The sequence below is a fragment of the Trematomus bernacchii genome, unplaced genomic scaffold, assembly GCF_902827165.1.
Source record: "Trematomus bernacchii unplaced genomic scaffold, fTreBer1.1, whole genome shotgun sequence".
Classification (NCBI taxonomy): Eukaryota; Metazoa; Chordata; class Actinopteri; order Perciformes; family Nototheniidae; genus Trematomus; species Trematomus bernacchii.
Genome location: NW_022987698.1, coordinates 642318 through 663144, shown reverse-complemented (window position 1 = coordinate 663144; position 20827 = coordinate 642318). Strand labels below are relative to the sequence as shown.

At 39.4% G+C, this 20827-nt stretch overlaps 3 protein-coding genes across 4 annotated transcripts; 1 reads left to right on the top strand and 2 right to left on the bottom strand.

Annotated features, from left to right (window-relative positions):
- Nucleotides 1-962: 962 nt before the first annotated feature.
- Nucleotides 963-6845, bottom strand: prxl2b (peroxiredoxin like 2B). The gene is made up of 7 exons (XM_034138602.1): nucleotides 6684-6845; nucleotides 5308-5512; nucleotides 4420-4471; nucleotides 3979-4042; nucleotides 3787-3862; nucleotides 2854-2972; nucleotides 963-1277 (listed from the first exon to the last, which is right to left on the bottom strand). Exons 1-7 carry the CDS (start codon nucleotides 6744-6746, stop codon nucleotides 1251-1253), a joined length of 606 nt encoding a protein of 201 aa, XP_033994493.1. The 5' UTR covers nucleotides 6747-6845; the 3' UTR covers nucleotides 963-1250.
- Nucleotides 6846-9261: 2416 nt separating this feature from the next.
- slc45a1 (solute carrier family 45 member 1) lies at nucleotides 9262-17000 on the top strand. 2 transcript variants are annotated; one of them, XM_034139073.1, is made up of 10 exons: nucleotides 9262-9454; nucleotides 10051-10491; nucleotides 10622-10714; nucleotides 11373-11597; nucleotides 11747-12609; nucleotides 12701-12854; nucleotides 12964-13140; nucleotides 13256-13461; nucleotides 14840-15065; nucleotides 16248-16362. In XM_034139073.1, the coding sequence occupies exons 2-10, from the start codon at nucleotides 10071-10073 to the stop codon at nucleotides 16274-16276; spliced, it is 2394 nt and encodes a 797-aa protein (XP_033994964.1). In that variant the 5' UTR covers nucleotides 9262-9454; nucleotides 10051-10070; the 3' UTR covers nucleotides 16277-16362. The 2 variants fall into 2 exon arrangements, with proteins under 2 accessions (XP_033994964.1, XP_033994962.1); XM_034139071.1 differs by having other exon boundaries at nucleotides 14840-17000.
- A 297-nt stretch (nucleotides 17001-17297) lies between these two features.
- On the bottom strand, nucleotides 17298-20085 carry si:ch211-222l21.1 (parathymosin). Its single transcript, XM_034139070.1, has 5 exons — nucleotides 19837-20085; nucleotides 19136-19222; nucleotides 18619-18730; nucleotides 18304-18377; nucleotides 17298-18185 (listed from the first exon to the last, which is right to left on the bottom strand). The coding sequence occupies exons 1-5, from the start codon at nucleotides 19885-19887 to the stop codon at nucleotides 18114-18116; spliced, it is 396 nt and encodes a 131-aa protein (XP_033994961.1). The 5' UTR covers nucleotides 19888-20085; the 3' UTR covers nucleotides 17298-18113.
- Between the last annotated feature and the right edge of the window lie 742 nt (nucleotides 20086-20827).

Below are 20827 nucleotides of genomic sequence, written 5' to 3'. Positions count from 1 at the left end.
GGTCTGATCTCAAATCTCTACTTTGAATGTGTTATATTAATTTAAAGGTCACCGATTGTGCAAAATCCACTTTTTCATGTCTTTCATACATAAACATGTGTCCCCTCTGTGTAAAGAGATTCTGAAAGTTTCAAGAAAAAAGATTCGCTCACTTTTTGTCCTGATCCATTTATATAAAAACCTGTCTGAAAATGAGCTGATCAGATTTTGGCCACTTTATGACGTCATAACGATGTTTTGCCTTGTGTAACCATTAGCCAATCACCAACCAAGGTAACCCCCCCCACCTTATCACCTGCATCTCCTCCTAGAGCACCATTGTGTTCTTTTTAACCATATATATCTCAGAGGGGCGTGGGGGAGTGGCTCCTTATTTTCATCTAAAGTAACAGACAGAGAATCAGCACTTTTGAAACAGGGCTGAAACAGAGGGGTTTATGGGATGCTGCAATGCATGATCTGTTGGGTATTTCGAGCCAAACACTTCGGAGACATGTTTTGTATATATCTGAGACCTATAATATATTGATGAAAAACAGTATAATAGGGGACCTTTAATGTACTTTGAAAACATTTAGGATTCACTATCATCTTTGCAAAGGTAACACAAAATTGAAATGGATTAAAATATCTTTGGACTCTGCTTTTTATTTATTGCGAGCAATTGTGTGACTTTTTAAATATCTGATCTTAACTAATTGTTTAAGCATCTGGTAAACACATTGATAGAGAGTAAATACTGCAGTGGATATAAAGTGTGAAAGGGTTGTTGAAGGCGAGTAAAAGTAATCACTATAAAGGTAATGTGTAAACGTGTAATGGAGCCATTAGAGTTTTAAATTATGGATGTAGTGAAAGTCAGTATACCCGTTGGTCATGTCAACAAGTTAATAACGCCTCAACTTGTATTAGAACTTTACTCGTGTCTGTATCAAAGACTTATTGACTGAAAGCCAAGTGTGAATTTTAAAAGTTTATTATAATTATAAGCATATAAATAATTATTTATTTTACAAAATGAGTGTAATAAATGTAAATGAATAAAAGTTCTAATTTTACTTAGGTTCAAAACATTAATGACATTAAAAGTAATGATTATAAAATGAGTGTCACTGTTACTGTAGATAAACAGTAATATATTGTGCAACTGTGACAAATGAATTGCAAGAAATTATTAAAACGTGTTCACTTTCTGAGGAATCTCCATTCGATTTGTAGATTATCATCTGGTATGACTGGCATCTCTGTCATCATCGTGTACAAACATCATCATTGCACTGCAAGAGAGGAGAAGTTATGTCAATATCATTTATATAGCCCAATTTGACAAATTGCCTACAATCTGTACATTTTATGACACACCTTGATAAGACATTTGAAAAGAAAACGGGGGGAACAATTGAAGAAACCTCAGGAAGAGCAAGTGAGATGATCCCTATCAGGAAGGACAGATGTGGAAAATATTGTGTGTGTATGGAAGACCTAACATTATAAAATGATACTACAGATACAAATATGAACATATATAAAGAAAATGGTCTGCGAGGATATCAAAAAAGGTGAGGTTAGGGTTAGGATATGGATTATTGTGTAACTCTGCAGATTATTAGCTATATACAATGCCTGCTGCACTGAATCAAGCATTATTTCCACTGTTGAACACACTAAACAAACTAAAGTGGAAGAAATGATATTGAAAATGTGTTTTTACTGATGTTTCTAGCCAGAGACAAGGCCAATTGATGAAATAACATCAAACATTGTTTTAATTGGCTCGTTAGGAGAAAGCAAAATGCTCATGTTAAAGATAATGTTAAGCATGTTGCCTCCACACATGAGTAAGGCAGTCAGTAAACATGGAAGGAAATGAGACGATGGTATGATCTGATGATGTTGTGGTTATTATGTGACGACTAATAGACAACCATGATGCCAAATGTGGCCCCCGGGCTTCAGAAAATGACATCTGTTTCTGGTCTTCAGACAGGTCATGAGGAAGATTACTGTACGTCTTGCAAAAGCTCTGACATGGTGGGTTCTGGGGGAAGGAAAGCAACAGAGCCGGGGGCCATGTGCGTTGAAGAGCATGTGCTGGATGTCGTGGTCATGCTGAAAGTCCCGACGGTCACAGGACAAAACATCTGATGCTCTGGACACGAGATAGTATGTCCATGACCTCAGAGCAATTTATTTCTAAATGTGCTTTATAGTATAGAGCAGGGACTACATTTTCAATCCTACTTTCTCTTTTCTGTTTATTATATTACAATACCATCAAACCAGAATCTATGTGGCTCATACCTTCTTCTAACAGTTTATACATTTAGATTCCTGTTGGTTTAATATTGTATGTTTATTTTGCACACTCTAATTGGTAATCATTTTTTACCATTGGCATGGCAATGCTGACCCTTCTCTGTTGGATTTTGTTAAGACTACTTTGTGGTATTGTTATAACCTGTGGGTTTGTGTTTGCAGAGGTCATTTTAGGTACAATACAGACTGCGATCATCATTCAAGTTTAAAGGGTTTTATGACACGAACCTAACAGACCATGAAGATGGAGTAATAAGTGTGAAATTGCCTTTGAAAAGGATACTCTGATGTGTTTGTTGCTACTGACGTAAAACAGAGTCTGCTGAGGAAGAAACTGACTGACATCAGTTCGGTACGGTTTAGTAAACACAATGATACCATTTTATTCAAACCTTTGGTTGGAGCGTTAAGTTTAATCATGGTCACAAATAGAAAATGAAAAGTTTAAGTGGGGAAGTACAGAAAAAAGAGGATGAATATAGTGTGTATCTAAAGAATATAATGTGTTTTTTCTTGTATGGTTATGAGGTGTCTTACCACTGGCATCTGTCCTGCCTTTGCATTGGCTGAGATACCCAGAGCCTTGCAAATATCCTCAAGAGCTAGGTGGTCTCCTGGTGAGTCCTGGATGAAGTGCACTAGAACCTTTTCTCCACCTTGGAAGAGAAAAACATATATTTAGGAGAAATTATCATATAAACAGCTTGTCAAATGAATTTGCTTCTGTGAACTCTGACACATAAAAGCAGTTATAAAACAGCTCGGACTAAAATATTTAAACATATTTCAAATTGATTTGTTACTGGTAAATATGCACAACATAGTTTCTCTTCAAAGCTTTTTAATCAATACCTTTGAGTAGAATTAAGTAAATTGTCTCTGAAACATTTGCATTTAGGCCTAACCTGCTTCAAGCAGCGAGTACTCAAACAGGAGTAATGCTCGTGAGAAATGTCACCAAACAGGAATTTTGTTGAAGTCATGATTTTCAAATTGAGGTGTCAGACAGAATTATCTACTTTCCCTAGCTGCTTTTTCTCCATAACAATAAGCTGCCCATACCACACCATAAAAACAGTATGAGCACACTTAGAGAGAGAGTTGGTATGATCGGGAACATTCAAAAACAACAACAGAAAATGTCTCTTTATTATGTAGACTCATTAACGAGAACTATTAATCCAATGATGATACAAGAAATAAAGAAGTGTGGAAAGTCAGCAGCCCTGGAGAGCACAGGCGTTTAGAGAGCTTCCTATAGACTTCCAGTAATGCAGCATTGCCCTCTAGAGGAGGATTTGAGAAATTGCATGTCTTTGACCTTTTATTTATCTTCAGTTTCCAGCCTTATCAATGCAATGCTAAAAGGTAATATACATGTTTACATTCCCCAGTTCAATAGGTGTATTTTTCCATTTACTCACAAAACAGACCCTCACAAGCACCCCCTCTGCTGTAAACTGATCGTACCTTTGGCCACAATGAGCATGCCTCCACTCTGGAGCAGATCTCCTGAGAAGTTTCCCTGGATGCCTTCAGCACTGGCCTGAGAACAGCAGAGAAAACAGGCGGTCAGATGTCAGCGTGTCAATCAGCTTCTGTTTTTGTAGGATATACATTATGAACCATGAAGTCATGATCTGATATGGAGTTCCTTTATACCTTTGAGGCTACATCTCGTACTTTCTTCCCCAAAGCAGCAGGAACCAAACTTAAGGCTGTGTATCTGAGTGTGAGGAAACACCATTTTTAAATTAGAGATCATCACAAGTCATCTAATCTTTTCAAAGGAGAGAAGATTAGTGGCGAGCCCTGATAATGTTATAATTTCACACATCCCAAGGAGATATATCAAATGTTTAATTAATAAAACATTTCAAAAACCAATGATATTCAGTTTACCATCAAATAAGACCAGAAAAGTCTGCTCTAAACAGTTCATTGATAATCAAAGTAGCCACAGATTAATTGTTCTTAAGTATGTAAATTGAGTTAAAATAATCTTTAACAAATAAAAGCATTTGACATCAGGGTCAAAGCAAACGTTCATATAAAACAAACTGTTTCTCTATTACTTTAAGATAAAAAAAGATTTTAACTCACCTTTTGAAGCCCAAATCCTTGTAGCTTTTCTTATGTTCATCAACATAAACGGCTAAAAGAAGAAGATTATATATTTACTATCCCACAAAAGGACTGGCTGTTAAAAGTATGTCTAGATCCTTGTGACACACCCAATGTTTTATGTTACATTACATGATTACATGATGCAACATGAGTTTGGTTGTGCAAGGGTGACAATGCATCTTCTTTAAGTTATAATGAAGGTTATGGTTTTGTTTTTTTATCCCTGTACAGAAGCCAAGGAGTGCTTCAAAGTCTCATACATTGTACATAAAAATACGTACAGTACAAAAGTAGAAGTGCAGAAGGACTCCTTTCAAATTGCTATATTTTTATAACATCTTACATTAAACTAACAGCTAACAAATACATGTAAGAGCATTTCATTGCTGTAGTTAGTCAATGACTGTAGAGTACATTTGAAATACTTTGTATACTACGGGGCAGAAAAGTAATAAGACTGCGTTATATCATATATGCATTTCCCGTTTTTGTAATGGTAAGTAGAATTAAATATAACATATAATGAGAACATGTACTTTAATGAAGTACTTGAGAAACTGTACTTATTCGAAACCTTGTCTAATCCAAAAATGTAAGTATTGGGTAAATCTGTTTGACAAAAATAAATTAGGTGTTTTGTTGTTTCTTTATATACAATTGTAATATTTTACATCTTTGGTCACAGTGAATGAATAGACAAAACAGCCACTGACCAAATAGGGCTGAAGTGTAAGGGTAGTTAAAGTGGAGCAGATTAAAGCTGTGTTCCATATTTGTTTTGGAGTGAACTGATGGATCAGTGCAACATAAATAAATAAAATACCATTGTTTTGTAATATATGAATGAGAATTGCCAATGCTTACGTCCTTTGAAAAACCCTCCTTCCTTGAACTCCTTCAGTCCAAACTCTTCTGGTCCGACCCCCACCAGCGCTACACCGTTGGCTCTCAAGTCCGCCTCCAGTTTACTGATCTCTGTTGCCATCCAGCGACACACCTGGCAGCCAAACCTGCGCAGGAAGAACAAAACCACGGGCTGGTCCTGCCAGAGAGACAGGAGCTCCACACTCTGCATCACACAGAGAGGGGAACACTCAGAACATGGGACACACAGGTGGCATATGGGAAATAGTGATGTGGTGAAGGGACATCATAGTAATTTGATCGTTTTTGTTTTTATTATACATGATAGACTCAAACAACAATGCAATATCTGTATTCCTTGGAAGCCCATTTCCTCCATTTAAAAAAAAAAAAAAGGTGAACATATTCTCAAAAATAATGACATAATATCTCAAATAATCAGAATAAGAACATATAAAAGTATGTCGTTTTTTTTAGATACTAAGCATAGATTAGTTAGATCAAGTCTTTGTTTTGCAAGTCACAAGAAAGTCTCAAGTCTTTGCACTCCATAATCTTTGAGTATCAAGCCCTAAACCAGTACTACGGGATGTGCTTTTGACCAACCAAACCAGGATTGCATTTTTTGTTGACCACCACGTAGGTTTCATACGCAAACAAAATTACCTTTTGTGTCATTATTTCCAACTGGCAGCCAGTAATGTTTGTTAGTTCTTCATGGTTCTCTGGTGCAACTTTATTGGATGCTGCGTGATTGGTTTTAATGTGTGGGAATTAAGTGCTGTCAGCCTGCTGGGAATGAATATTGTTAATGTTATTTGCTTCAGGAAATGCATTGATTTGTGGCACACCATCATAAATAGCATATACTACTGTATACTTTTTGGGTTTGAGGAGGGTATATTATTTTCAAGTCATAATCCTCAATTCCAAGTGAAGTCACAAGTCCTGGTTGTAAAGGTCCAAGAGGATTGCAAGTCTTGATCAAATGTGCCTCAAGTCAAATCTCTATTAAGTCACCTATTTTGAGATATTACCAAGTCATTCTTTTTGACAACCTCTTAGAGCAGGAAATGGGCTTCCATAATGACTAGTCCTCATGTGTTCCCTTCAGATGATCATTAGCGTGTGTCAACCTGGAGGCTTAATTTGACACCAATTACACTGCCATGCTGTGAGGTAATGACAGGTTTAATACGCCAGGTATCAGCAGGGAACAAACACAGGTCTCTACGGGGAAGTCAATCTAACAGAACGGCTGTATATTCATATAGAGAACACCTTCAAACACAAACCAATAAACCGTGTATAGGAAATAGGAGGAAAGCTCATGGGAGTACGATTAGCTTTCTACAGTAACTAAACAGATTTCTTACCTTTCCAGTTTCACCGCTCTTCAACAAGTTCTTTCCAACTTTAACAAGGTCAACCTTTGCCATTTTCTGCGATTGAGTAACAGAGTGCACCGGCTTTTCAAACTTAACAGAAATGTGCAATTTCTATATTGTATAATCTAATAGTACCGCTGTTACAAAACATCTGCATCCTGATACGCCCACTGAGCACTAACATCCAATCAGATGCTGTTGGTGCTGAACAGTCAGCCAATTACAGCAGCTGATCTAGGAGCGGGGGCGGGGCTTCGTAAAGACATCTCCACACTAAAATCAACAAAACAGTTTAAAACGCTTTTAGCAGTTATTTGTTTACTGATTTCTTAAAGTGTGCACAACAAGTGAAACCAGTTATAGCATGGACTCAAATTGGTGACTGAATATTTGAAAAAGTTCAGTTTTAAATGATACATGTACATGTTGCCAAGGGTGTAACTTTGGTTTGAGAAGTGGGGGGGACACAAAACAGGGGGTCCTCCGCAATGAAACATTTTCTCAATTTAATTTAATTTCCTACCTTTCTACAAATATATTAGGGACTATAGTGTTAACAAATCCAAGACAAATGTGTAGTGTATATAATGAGTGTGCACACTTATCTAGTATCCTATCCATGTGAACCTGTTTTATTTGTGATGACCTCACATCCTCTAGGGGGGTCCCTGGGGCATGCACCCCGGGAAGATTTGTTTTCTTTAAATCGAAGCTAAATGCATCAATCTGGTGCACAAATGAAGAGATGTATGGATACAGTTCTCAACACTCATATAAAACAGAACTGTATATATTTCAATACTCCAAAAAACATTAGAATATGCTCACAAGCAATAACAAATCATTGATAAACTCCTCTCTATATCTTTATCTTACCTAGTCTGCTTTCTTTCTTTTTATTTATGCATATTTGACTAATCACTCCCCTTTGAAACTGTGTTTTTTTATTTTTGTACTGACCTATAGATAGTACACATTGGAAGGATTTCTTAACTTATTTTATATACAACTAATATTACATAGATGGAAATATTTGTTTACATAGATGACCAAACCGTTTGAGACCCACTGAGATAACTAGACTAAAGTTTACAATCTAATCGCTCAGCGAGTTCTTTACCTCCCTGAGCGTTATCTCTCTCAGTCCGACAGGAGAGAGCTCTCCCTCTCCTTATTGTTGAAACAGCTTCCAATTCTCCGTTAGCTCCGAGCTAGCACCAGATGTTAACAACAACCCAATCCTCCGTGACGATGACCGCTTGCGTAAAAAATAAATAATAAACCCATTTAAAAAGTGGGGGGGACACAAATGGGATTTTGAAAAGTGGGGGGGACATGTCCCCCCTGTCCCCAGTGGAAATTACGCCCATGCATGTTGCACAAGGTGTGGTGCAGGTGAGCTCAAAGGTGAAGCGATTTATTATAGCCTTTGTTTGCTTTCTATAGCTGTTACTTTGTTCCCATCCGTCCGTTTTATGATAACCCCAGACCACCACAGCCATTTTGTTTTGCAGTGGTGGTGAAGGGTGACAAGTCATTTTGCTGGTAGCAAACATGTGGAGAGTGCTATTTTAATGGTATTGAAAACTACTTTCAACTTGAGTTAATTATTAATCTATCTGTCTAGTATTTATTGCATGTCATAGTGGGAATAGCATAGCAAACCAACACTCAGTATGTTGGATATAGTTTCAAGGTCTTGGCTCAAGCCAACTGGAGCACTTGATAAAACTGGCAGTTCGTCAGTGGAATTTGTTTAACCTGTGCTTTTTCTTACAAGTCAAAATGCCTATTGAATCCTTCCTTTAACATATGTACACTCTGTCACACATTGCCTGACTAACCTAATCATGCACACCTGTTTTCACTATAGCAGGTCAATTACCAGATTGGATTATACAGTGATAAATAATTGGCGTGCTGACCAGTGACATACAAGTGAGAAATGCATGCATCATTTGCATAATTTATTAAACTTGGTTTTCTCTTAAGTAGGTCTTAGGTTGTAAAATATTTTTATTTTAAGCAATTTCAGAATTTTATATTTTGAGTTAGTGGAGTTCAGAGCTCTATGATGTTTTGACACTGAAATATACACCCAAAATACGTTTTGATGAAAATACTGGTTTACATTTCTTCACATTATACACATTTCCCAAAGTAGCCAGCATGGCACATTTGGGATCTTTGAAAATGTAAGGCTTACGACTATATATTAAAATAAAGTTGTTTGATCAATGATTCGCTTCACGGCAGGAATTTATGACTAACCCAAAGAGGAAACTCTTATCTCTTTAGGCATTTCGAACAATAACTGTAAAATGTGTTTTAGCGTTAAAAATAACATATATCAAATAGTTTGCAATAGTGCTGAAAAGCATCAATGGTCCTTTGCACAACATTAATAGTCAGTAAATTGACAAATTAGTCACTATTATTTAAATGCATTTCTGAAGTGTAGTGTGTGGCTCAGGTGATGGACAGATGTGCTTTTTGTGGCTGTTCCTGGTGCTGATGTAGCAGGGAGGGGCGTGACGTCACGACAGGGACCGGGCGGAGGAGGAGGCGAAGGTGGAGAGGAGAAGAGGGGGAAGGAGAAGGGACGGAGGAGAGAGCGGGGGGATGACTGCACGAAAAGGAAAAAACAAAAAAACAACAATCATGACTCCTCTAATTCATCCTAGATTTTTCTTTTGTAAATCATAATGCTTTGTCTACTACACAGTATGCTGCAATAAATGACGAGGCTCCCCGTTAAGGTAATTATCATCTTTCACGTTCACATTTTGCACGCCTGCATCATCTTCTAACACATTCAAGTAGGCGACACTGCGTGATGTTCACCTTAAGAAGAGAGTGCAAATCGAGGATAACATCGAGGGTCATTACAGGAAAAGACTACACAAAAGAGCACTCGATCGGCTACGTGGCTACCTAAAGGATTGATCAGATGTTTAGATGACGTTTTTAGCGATAATGCATCCTCATGACTGTCATCATTATAACCCCTAGCGGCTCCATTGTGTCCGATTTGAGCTTCCTCCATGAAATATTAAAATGGAAACAGGCTCCATGAGAGCGGTGCCGCATACTTCACTGCCGTAGTCAGCCACGCCGAGCACATGGGTTTTGCGCACATCCCTAGCATGCGCATTGGTTGCAGTGCGTCGTGCCCATCACTGCTGTCTTCCGATGACTGCAGTGTCCTCTCGTAGTAGTACTTCATAACCATTATCAGCACTAAGTTACTCACACCATGCTACATTGTGGTGATCTTGAATGACCTCTAATATGAAAAATCATCCCCAAAGAAGTTTTAACCTGTCAATGTGTGTCATCCTATTACATGCTGCAGTGTAAGCTGGCTTGAGAGAGATGTCCTCTCCAGGCATGGGCACCCCCAGTGACCCCCTCCTCACCAGTCCAGGAGGGAGGTTATCTGCAGCTCAGGAAGGCCTCTGGAGGAGCTCACTCCCCAAAACGGCCAGCTTTCCAACATCCACCACTCGGCTCCTCAGTCACAGAGCCAACAACTTTCAAAGACATCCAAAGCGTCGGAAGCTGATAAGACCTTCACCGCCTCCACCGCCCAACACACCCTGTCCCCTAGACCAGCTGGACCTCAGTGAGCTTCCCCCAAGACGTACTTTCCAAGATCTGCTCTTCAATGGCTGCGTCCTGTTTGGTATTGAATTTAGTTATGCCATGGAGACGGCTTATGTGACTCCTGTGCTGCTACAGATGGGCTTGCCCGATCAATTCTACAGCTTGGTGTGGTTTATCAGCCCCATACTGGGTAAGTAAACAGTAGGCAAGATGAAACCATGGGTGGCTGAATATGTGATGCATCATCATGTGATTTTCAATAACAATCATTTTGTGCAGAACATAATGCTCTATCTCCCTCCTCTGTGTTTGGCTTGAAGGATTCCTCGTTCAGCCTCTCCTCGGAGCATGGAGTGATCGATGTAAATCCCGGTTTGGACGGAGGAGACCCTTTATTTTTGCCTTGGCTATAGGTAAGTTATTTACTTTTGTGCATTTAAGTCTACTTATGTATAGTTGGGGGAACCTATGAGACACATTTAATCATTAAAACTGATGCGACAGACTGAGATATCCTGATTTAAGATAAATAAGATAAGATAAGAAGTACTTTATTGATGCCAATTTGGGAAATGTTTGCGTTGCAGCAGCACAAAAGGACAAGGCAATGTACACAAGAGAAATCAAAATAAATAAATAATCCAAAATATTTCTGAAATAGCATTAAAAAAGTAAAAAAACATACATGTGGAGAATATACATGTGGAAATACAAATGTACAGTAATATACATGTGGAAATACAAATGTACAGTATATACATGTGGAAATACAAATGTACAGTATGACCTTTATATATACAGTCTATGAGTATGACGCAGAAATACTGGATTCTCCACATCCCATAATACCAATTCACATTAATAAACATATTTTGTTACACTTTTGTAATGTGGATGATGCCCAAATCCACAGACGTTGTAAATGATTACTAATTACCAAGATACCTCGTGACCATGTCACATTACATACCTGGAAAGCATTTATAGTGATCAATTACTTAATATTTTACCATACTTGACACTAAAACTGAATGCCAAGATTTGGTTGAACTGTACTTTTCTCCTTTGTAGGTGCTCTGCTAGGTCTAACCCTGGTACTGAACGGGCGGGACATTGGAGGTGCGCTGGCTGACACTGCATCAAATCACAAGTGGGGAATCATCCTGACGGTGTGCGGTGTGGTTCTGATGGACTTCAGCGCTGATTCGGCCGACAACCCGAGCCATGCCTACATGATGGACGTGTGCAGCCCAGAGGACCAGGATCGAGGGCTGAACATTCATGCACTACTTGCAGGTAGGAAAACACTGATCATTATACATTAGAAGCTATAGCTTATATTCTTTAAGGTAGTTTTGGTGAAAATAGACCTATAAAGTAATGTTTTAAGACATAACCAGTGAATGCACAATTGTTATTTTTTGTTTCTTAAACTTGCTCTGCAGGACTCGGAGGTGGATTTGGCTACATCGTGGGCGGCATCAACTGGGACAAGACACAATTTGGAAGGTCGATGGGAGGTCAACTACGAGTCATATACATGTTCACAAGTATCACATTGGTGTGTGCCACAGCTATGACTCTGTTTAGTATCCCTGAACGCCCGCTACCAAAGAACAAAAACTCCAGCAAAGCTCATCTAAAAAGCCCCAGCCTCCCTCTTCCTCCCTCTCCCCCTATCCCTCCAGGATCAGCTTTGGGACTGGATGAGGAAGACGAAGATGCTCTTTACAGCTACCATTACTCAAAGTCTCACCCATATAACTCGGACCCCCTTGCACATTCTTGCAGTGCCAATGCACGCCTCTGTGCTGGTCTCACAAGCCCCATATCGCCCATGAGCCCCCTCACTCCAAAATATGGCAGCTTTATCAGCAGGGACAGCTCGCTCACAGGCATAAATGACTTTGCCTCTTCATTAGGAAACTCCTATATAGACACTGTGCTCATAAACTGCTACACAGGCCAGCAGACTCCACAGGCCCTGGCCCCCAACTCCACCTCTGTGGCCCTGCCTCCAGGGGACCCCCCTCACCCTGAGGATTTCACACAGGGAGCAGGAAGCCGTCCTGCAGGACAGACCCAGGCTGATGTGGCGTCTCATCAGGATGCGGAAGCGCCACAGCCTGAGGGAGATGCACAAACTCAGGTCACAGCTGGGACTCAGTCTGGTGCTGGGTCACATCGGCGCTCTTCTGCTGGTATCCTGAAGCGACCCCAGAGTCTTGCACTAATTGAGGAGCCCATGTCAACACAGATTGTTGGGATGGAGAACGGACGCAGGAGAACGGTGACCTTCAGTCAGCAGGTCGGCACATATTTTAAAATTACAAAAGCAGTTTAGTCAGTTACCATCATAGCATTTTCAACACAGTGTCTGTCTTTTGTCTCTGATGAAGGTTGCAAACATTTTGCTGAATGGGGTGCACTATGAGAGTGATCTGACTGAGAATGCGGAGACAGGAGAATCACAGATGTCAATTAAGCTGCTGTGTATAGCCATCTACAGGATGCCTCCCTCTATGCGGAGTTTATGCACTAATCATTTCCTGGGTGAGCATTATCACTATTAAATGTTGTTGCACTTGCATTTTTCTCTGCAAAAAAAACATCTGTTTTGTACTTAATTTCCCCTGAGCTGATTCTTGTTCGTTCTCTGTAGGCTGGCTGTCTTTTGAAGGCATGCTGCTCTTCTACACTGACTTCATGGGTGAGGTTGTGTTTGAAGGAGACCCCAAGGCACCCCACGACTCTGAGGCTTACCAACGGTACAATGCCGGAGTGAACATGGGCTGCTGGGGCATGTGCATCTATGCATTCAGTGCTGCTTTCTACTCAGGTAAGCTCCGCTCGCTATCACATCTTTGCAGGAAAGAGTAATTTTACAAAGAATGTGTCTCCTTTTCCTTGGCAAGCCTAACATGTTTTCCCTCTGTTTTCTCTTTGGGTTAAAGCCATATTGGAGAAACTGGAGGAGCGTTTCTCTGTTCGCACTCTTTATTTTTTTGCCTACCTGGCGTTTGGTTTGGGAACGGGCCTGGCCACACTGTCCAACAACCTCTACGTGGTACTTTCTCTCTGCGTCACCTATGGGGTGCTCTTCTCTTCTCTATGCACGCTGCCTTACTCTCTGCTGTGTGAATACTACCAGGACCCTCAGGTCAGTGTCTAAATATGTAACTTGTAAATGCTTAGTGATATTTTACCATGATCAAATCAGATGAGAAGATTTAAACTACTCTCATTTTGTTCAACAAATAGAATCAGAATCAGAATCAGAATACCTTTATTAGTCCCACAAAGGGGAAATGCACATAGTTACAGCAGAAAAAAAAGAGCCACAGACAGCTTAATGTTACATATGTTACATGCATTAACGTACTAAGTTATGATGTAATAAAAAAGATAATAAAAAAGTAAAATAAAAAAAGTAAAAAATAAATAAAAAGCACAGTCAGACAACTGGTGAGCTGGAAAGAAATCAAAATCTTAATGAGACTGCCTGATTAAATAAATAGTAACATAGAAAGTTTAGCAAAGCATAAATTCTGGAAATAGGTGACAAAAAAAACCCACCAATCGGCAACTATAAAGCTAACTAATTGTTATTTTATATGTAGTTTATTTAATTAGTAAGTAACATTTCGTTGAGCTTTGGTTGAGGTACTGGTAACCAGAAGAATCACGTTACCTTTGTTTCCCTGTTTCCAGTCTTATGCTGAAGCTTAATATAAAGCATACGATCATATCAATGGGCCTCATTTACTGATATCTTCCAAAACAGGTCCTACATCAGACTCTGTAGATGTGTTCTTAGCCGCAAAACTGTTATCACCTCTGTTCTTATAATGAAGGTAAATTGAAAGCGTGTCACAGCTGATCCTAATTAGCATCTACTGAGGAGCCCTGTTCACGCAGTAGAATTTAAAATTAAGGTTGAGAGAACTAAGGTAATCATACCCAAACAGAAGTCTAAAGAGGACCAGACTCCAAAAAAAAAAAAGTGTCAAGGTACTCCAGCAACACCAAGCAAGCTTCATATTTAGCACGAGTAGTACATATAAAATGTCACAAAAAAGAAACATGGGATACTTTTACTCATTAGGTGTTTATGAGTGTTTATTTATTTTAAATATACAATAATGCTTTGTAAAATAATGAACACAAGAATAACATAACATTATAAATATATATATTTTTTTATTGTAACTTAAATGTAATGTTATGCAACTGTTTTGTTGTATAGTTGATTTTAAGAAAACACAATAACCAATTATTTTTACACAATAATGTAAGCACTCAAATGGGTGTAAGTGTGAGTAAATCCAAAATAAGATAAACATTGATGATTTTCAGAATATTCATGTTCTTTCTCATTTCTTAAGAACGGTTGGTGAAGGAGGCCTATTCCTCTCATTTAACTCTCAGCAAGACAGTGACTAAGCACATTTACCAAAATATTGAACCGCTCCTTCAGTCAAGTAGTGTTTTGTGATGCACTTCATAGATTGATCTTATCTAAACGTTTTGTCCCTCAGTTCTGTGGCTCATCAGAGGAGGGGACCAAACGCGGGATGGGGGTGGACATCTCTCTGCTCAGCTGCCAGTACTTCCTGGCTCAGATCCTGGTCTCAGTGTCCATGGGACCTCTGACCTCACTGGTGGGTGGGGCCCAGGGAGTGATGTACTTTGCGAGCCTGATGTCATTCGTGGGCTGCCTGTACTCCTCTCTCTGCATGGTGTACCAGCTGCCCCCCCCTGAGGGTGAGCCCCCCGATAGCGAGACCCAGCCACTATTGGTGCACATCTAGCACTTGATTTACTTTACTTCAAACACAGCCTTACACTCACACACACACATACTCAACTGGCACACGCTCCCACGCTGTCGCTTGGTGTCTGAGTGAGTTGACCTTCACAGCACTGACACATTGCACATCCTGTACAGCACAGTTCCATATACAGTTTCACACTATTCAGCACTGCTCTTCTCAGAGCTAGACAGACAGACAGACAGACAGACAGACAGACAGACAGAGAGACAGACATTGGCCACTGCTCTTATTTGTGTTAACATGACCAGTATGTTCATACAGTGTGTGTGCCCATGCATCTTTTCCTTACTGTTGCTACTGAATGTGTGACATTTTTGAATGAAGTGTGGGACAAATGTGTGTGATAGAGGGTGTGAGTGAACTCTTTGAAGATAGCTTAGCCCCTTCTGTCTGATTCTTTGCTGTAAAATCTTGCATCATCTTTTCTTGCTTGTTGGTGTTTAGTATATAAATGTTGATCACCACGTCCAGGCTAACCACAGCTTTCCCCCTCTTTTTCTTCCTTTTATCAGTTGCCTAACGTCTGCATGAGCTGCAATGTAATCTCTCAATGCCTGTGTTAATGTTTTGTTTTACGGCCAAAGGAATGTCTACCTGCCTGTTTCTCTGAGTTAGCATATTAGCATCACACCTTAGGCAGGATCATCCTGACTAAATGATTGTGTTGCCAGTGTCCACTGACATTCACCAATTGAGGCTCCTTCAGTGAATCAAGAGCTTTTTTAATTTAGCAAACACATACTCACTTGAAGCTGAACACAATTAATCACAGTTACAGTCTTGAAGGGCTTCACATTTTTACAGCAAATAAAAACACCACTCTTTACACAAGCTATTCATAATGAAACTCACCAGTGTGCCATCCCTAAATTTCACACTTTGGTGCTAGGCGACTAGCAAAATGCTAATTAATGCTTAGTCAGCATAGAGCCATAGCTAATAGGATGACACACATACACACACTCGCACACAAACTTTCAAAGACACAGAGAAATGTCTGCTGGTGGCAAATTCTGTCTGGGCCCTCACTAAGCCATGGTACAGCCGTGAGCTGTCACCCTACTCCGGGCCATGTCATTGTAATAATGACAGTGATTCTTGTCATTATCAGGAAGAGGAGAAGTTGAAACTGGGGTGTGAATCAGCATTCAGTCGGAAACCGAACAAAACAGAAGATCAGCAAACAGGGAGAAGACTCATATGGGTAACCCTGAAGGTGGACAACGTAAAAAAGGAAAAGACAATGGGGGTTCATAGAGCCAGCATCAAGTGCTTATTGTCATCATTAGGGCGCATGCTTAAGCTAGTAGGCTTCTGCTCCACCATGGCGGCCCATCAACTCAGTATTACCTACTTGTTAGCCCCTTCCTTAACAGGAAATCTCCAACTTTATTCCTTTGTCCATCCTTAAGAAGCCATCTGCATAAACAAAATGGTACATAATAGTTGTGTGTTTTAAATCTGTCTGTGCCATAAGAAACGGCAGTATGCTTTTGTCTGTTCTGCCTCAACACAGGCACCACGACTGACTTCAGGACTTTAACAAAAGGTTCATTTTACTATAAAACCTTTTAAAGCCTACCATATGGTTTCATTGACATCAACATTATGGTGCAAGTCTTAATTGCTGCCTCAGCAAAATGTCGATTGCCTATTTTTTAGTCTCCTGGACTGACTGGATTCCCGCCATGCTAACGTTTCTGAGGAAACAGTAAATGTATTGATCATGCTGTTGCAGCTTGCTTGAGAAAAATCTAACACTGAGTTTTCGTGTTATATGGAACCACCTATTGCTCAATATTAGCAGTGTTACTGTAAAAGCTACTTTTATTCAGGTTTCAGTTCAAACTAAAAATCATCATTTTTGGCATCGTGGACTCCTGTGTCAATTATTGTTATTCACTGATGACCGTTGTGGCCCATACCAGTTGTTAGAAATAATTATCCGCAATCTGCATACACCACACGAGGGAGCCATGAGACAAAAAACTGCAATATTGAATCTTTGCACCCGTTTCCATTACCAAGTGGATAAGATGATTCCTGCATCTATACCAGCCATTTTCCATGTTTAGAGAAATTGGGTCAAGTGACATCATCTACTTAAAAGGCCATGTTATTAATAAGCACTAAGGATGAGGTAAAAAAAACACAAAATAGATATAAGTAAAAAGACAATTTATTTTTTTAATCAGAATATACAAAGCAGTGGCTGAAGTAACCGAATGTCATTCTGGCTCTGAAAAGGCAGACTTCGACACAAAACTGGGCTACCCAGCCATAACATAAAACTGTAAGAAAAACAAAGTATAAATGGTACAAACTTGCGTGGAATGCATACAGAACAAATTTCCAAAGCTTTAAGATTTAAGAGGGGTTAATTAACATTGCAACATTTTACCTCCATAAAACAAGGTCAAGCAATCTTATCATGGAGGCGCAAGACAGATCCCCTTTATTCATTTGCACCATCTGTTATGTTAACAGGGCAGCCAAGCCAAGGATTAAATAGCAGCCCAACACAAAAAAAGTATGCCTCAACTAATAATGCGAACAACTGTCCATTAGCCCCTGCTTAAAACTTATCTTTGGTCCTTTAAGTGAATCTGAGAGGTCAACATGAGAACTAGGAGGAAGTGAGCAGCTGCCTGAATTGTATGAATCATCTGGTCAGCACTGACATGAGAGATTGTGCTTTTAACATACTGATATAAAACCTCAAGAAATGAAAAAACTGATCTCATGGTGTGGCCCAATTTGTACAAGTAAAAAAAAAAGCTCATTTTAAAGACCAATAAATAACATTTCATAAAAAAGGATGCAGGGCCACTATGTTTCAGGACTCCAGTGCAATGTGATAACATGGGAGCAAATAAAAAGAAATATTTCTCAAAAAGGTACAGAAAGCACAAGCTCTACAACACGATGTTGACCAGGCTGGTAAAACAGTGCTGCAAACAGGTAGCAGGGCAGAGACCTAAGCCTTCACTTCTGCCTCTTTTGAAGCTCCATTTTCCTCTGTCTTCTGCTTTTTTGTCTCCACCTTTTCCTATTTAAAAATAAGGAAAATATTTGATGCATTAGCAAAGACTGAACTTCACCAGATTACTAAACACACATGAAAAAACCGGATTAAAATTGTATAATTCAGTCTGGTGACAACCCACCTCCTCCTCTTCAGCTGCACGCTTCACGGGCGGTGCATCAGTCTCCTCAGCAGGGGGCGCCTTCTTTGCTTCTCCTGTAAGCAGTCAGTCACATCAGAAAATACATCCTTCACATGAGGAGTAATTAAGACAAGATTCATGGGAAGAAAATAAATACAATCTTGTCAAAGTGGAATCTAGAACTCAGGGCCACACACGTTGACAGTGTTAATGAGTCAAATCAGAAGCAACAAAGTTAGAGTTGTAAAGCCTCTTTTAAAATAGTTTCTTCTTAAAAGAATATTATTTTACCATAATACTGCTTTATGAACATACCAGTTCCATTCTTGTGTTTTTCCTCTGCTTTGTCTTCTGCTTTGTCTTCTGCTTTCTTTTCTGATTTGTCTTCTGCTTTGTCCTCTGCTTTGTCACTGTGGTCAGCACCATTCTGAATGAAAACAGGGAAAAGTGAGTTCAGTAACACATCATGATTGGGATTTTTAAATATAAGATACATGTTAAACAGATATATTTATTTACATTTAATCCATAACATATATTTCCACTTATCCCCCCCAGAGTCTTGCATGTACACACTCCTCTGGGGACACTCAAAAAAGGCATGTGTGTGGAGCTCTCATTTATCCCTCCTGGGGATAAGCTACCAAGCTACCCTAGAGACACCAATGGAAAACGTCTAAGGACTTGCCAACTAACATCTGTCCCATTTCACAACCCAAACAAAGCACTGTGTGGAGGGAGAGCAGCTGAACAGGATGGGGGGCGGGTGCAGCGACACCTGCATGATGAGGGGTGCAAAGACAAAAGGCCATGAGGCTGGTCCTCTACTCACTGTGCCATTGGCAGGTGCGTCCCCGTTGTCGGTGGTCTTCTCCTTCTCCACCTCCTTCGCTTCTACTTCTTTCTTCTCTTTCAGCTCCTACAAAATAAAAGCACGTCTCTTGATTAATAAAGCAAAGAGTTTATTCTGAAGGGGGCAGACGCTCCTACTACGTCTGGTTTTAATTAAAGAAAACTCGTTTGCCATATGTGGGATAAAGTATAATTAAAGGAAGACATTGTTTGACATAATTAGTTGCAATGGTGAACGTTTTTTCTAAACTAGTAGTGTAATGTAAGGCTGCTGAGGCTTCCCGCCCACAGCAGCAGCTAAAACCAGACGCACCGTATCTGCCGCTTTGTCTGCTCAACAAGACACTTTAGCTAACCTAACCACATCAAATACGTTTGCATTTTCACACACAATATTTAGCAGTCCACGCTGATAAATTGAAAATAAGTCACCTTGTGAAATGTTAAGATAAGTCATTGAGGTAATTTATTTCCCCCAAATTAACGTCATTGTTAATTTGGGGAAAATCAACTTAACATGAAGTAAAATGAACGTGTAATTCCACCGACAACGGTTGTTTAACGGGAGCTAGCTAAACCACATTATTAATATACGTACAGCTAATAAAACAACTTAAAACAAAAGTTCAAAAATCTTTTTAACACGACAGTTCAACCGAGAAAAAGCTGAATGAAACGTACCTTGGCAGTAACCTCTGCAGTTATGGTCTTCTCTACAGCTGTGTCGGCCATGGTAAATGTTTGGGTATTAATTTAGACAGTTATAATCCTGTTCAGAGAAAGATGCTTTATTTCTTGATTCTTTGGCGTCGTGTGATAGTCCAAAGAAGCTGAGAGAGAAATGATGTCTGTCTGTCTCCGCTTTTCTCTGAGCTTGTTGAAAATCCTCTCTCGTTGGCTACAGCGGGTCGATCCCACACATGATTGGACAATGTCAGTGACTGGAGAGTTTGATTGGAGGGATATCAAGTCAATCAAACAGTCCGTCCCGCCTACGTATGTGTCTCATCGCTGATTGGTCGTTATTTTTTTAAAGCGCTGCACTAAGGTACCAGACTTATTTTTACTTGTTCTATCCATCAGTTTCGATTTTATTTTCGTTACAAAACTTTTATCATTGGATGTAATTGGTTCGTTTTTTAAGTAAAACTCACCAACGAAGGTCTATTGATGACTGGACATTGTATTAAAATGACAGAGTGTAAACGTTTCTAATCCTGTCCCCTCAAACGCCATCTATTGTCTTACCGCTCTTTCTTAGCAGATACATGGGGTGTCAAATTTCAAGCAAATAGAATGTGAGGATTTGAAAACCTTGAGGCCACTCCCTCTTTCTATATTTAACACTTGAAACGAAATGTGTTCCTGCCTATGGTTCCTGCTTAAGTGTGCTTACACTTTTACTTTTTTGCAAACCTAGCAACTGAATTCATACAAGAAACTTTTGTGCATTAAAGAAGAAGAATTAAGCAATTTATTATTTTTAACAAAACTTTAAGCTAAAGACGTAAGAAACATTTTGTTCAAACATTACAATTGGCAATGTATAGCTCAATTGATAAATGTACATTTTATTTTAATTTGATTATTATATTTCCTTCTAAAGTGTTTGTATAGCCATTGGAAACATACATTAAACAGTTTGAGGCAAAATATGTTAAGAAAAATAGGT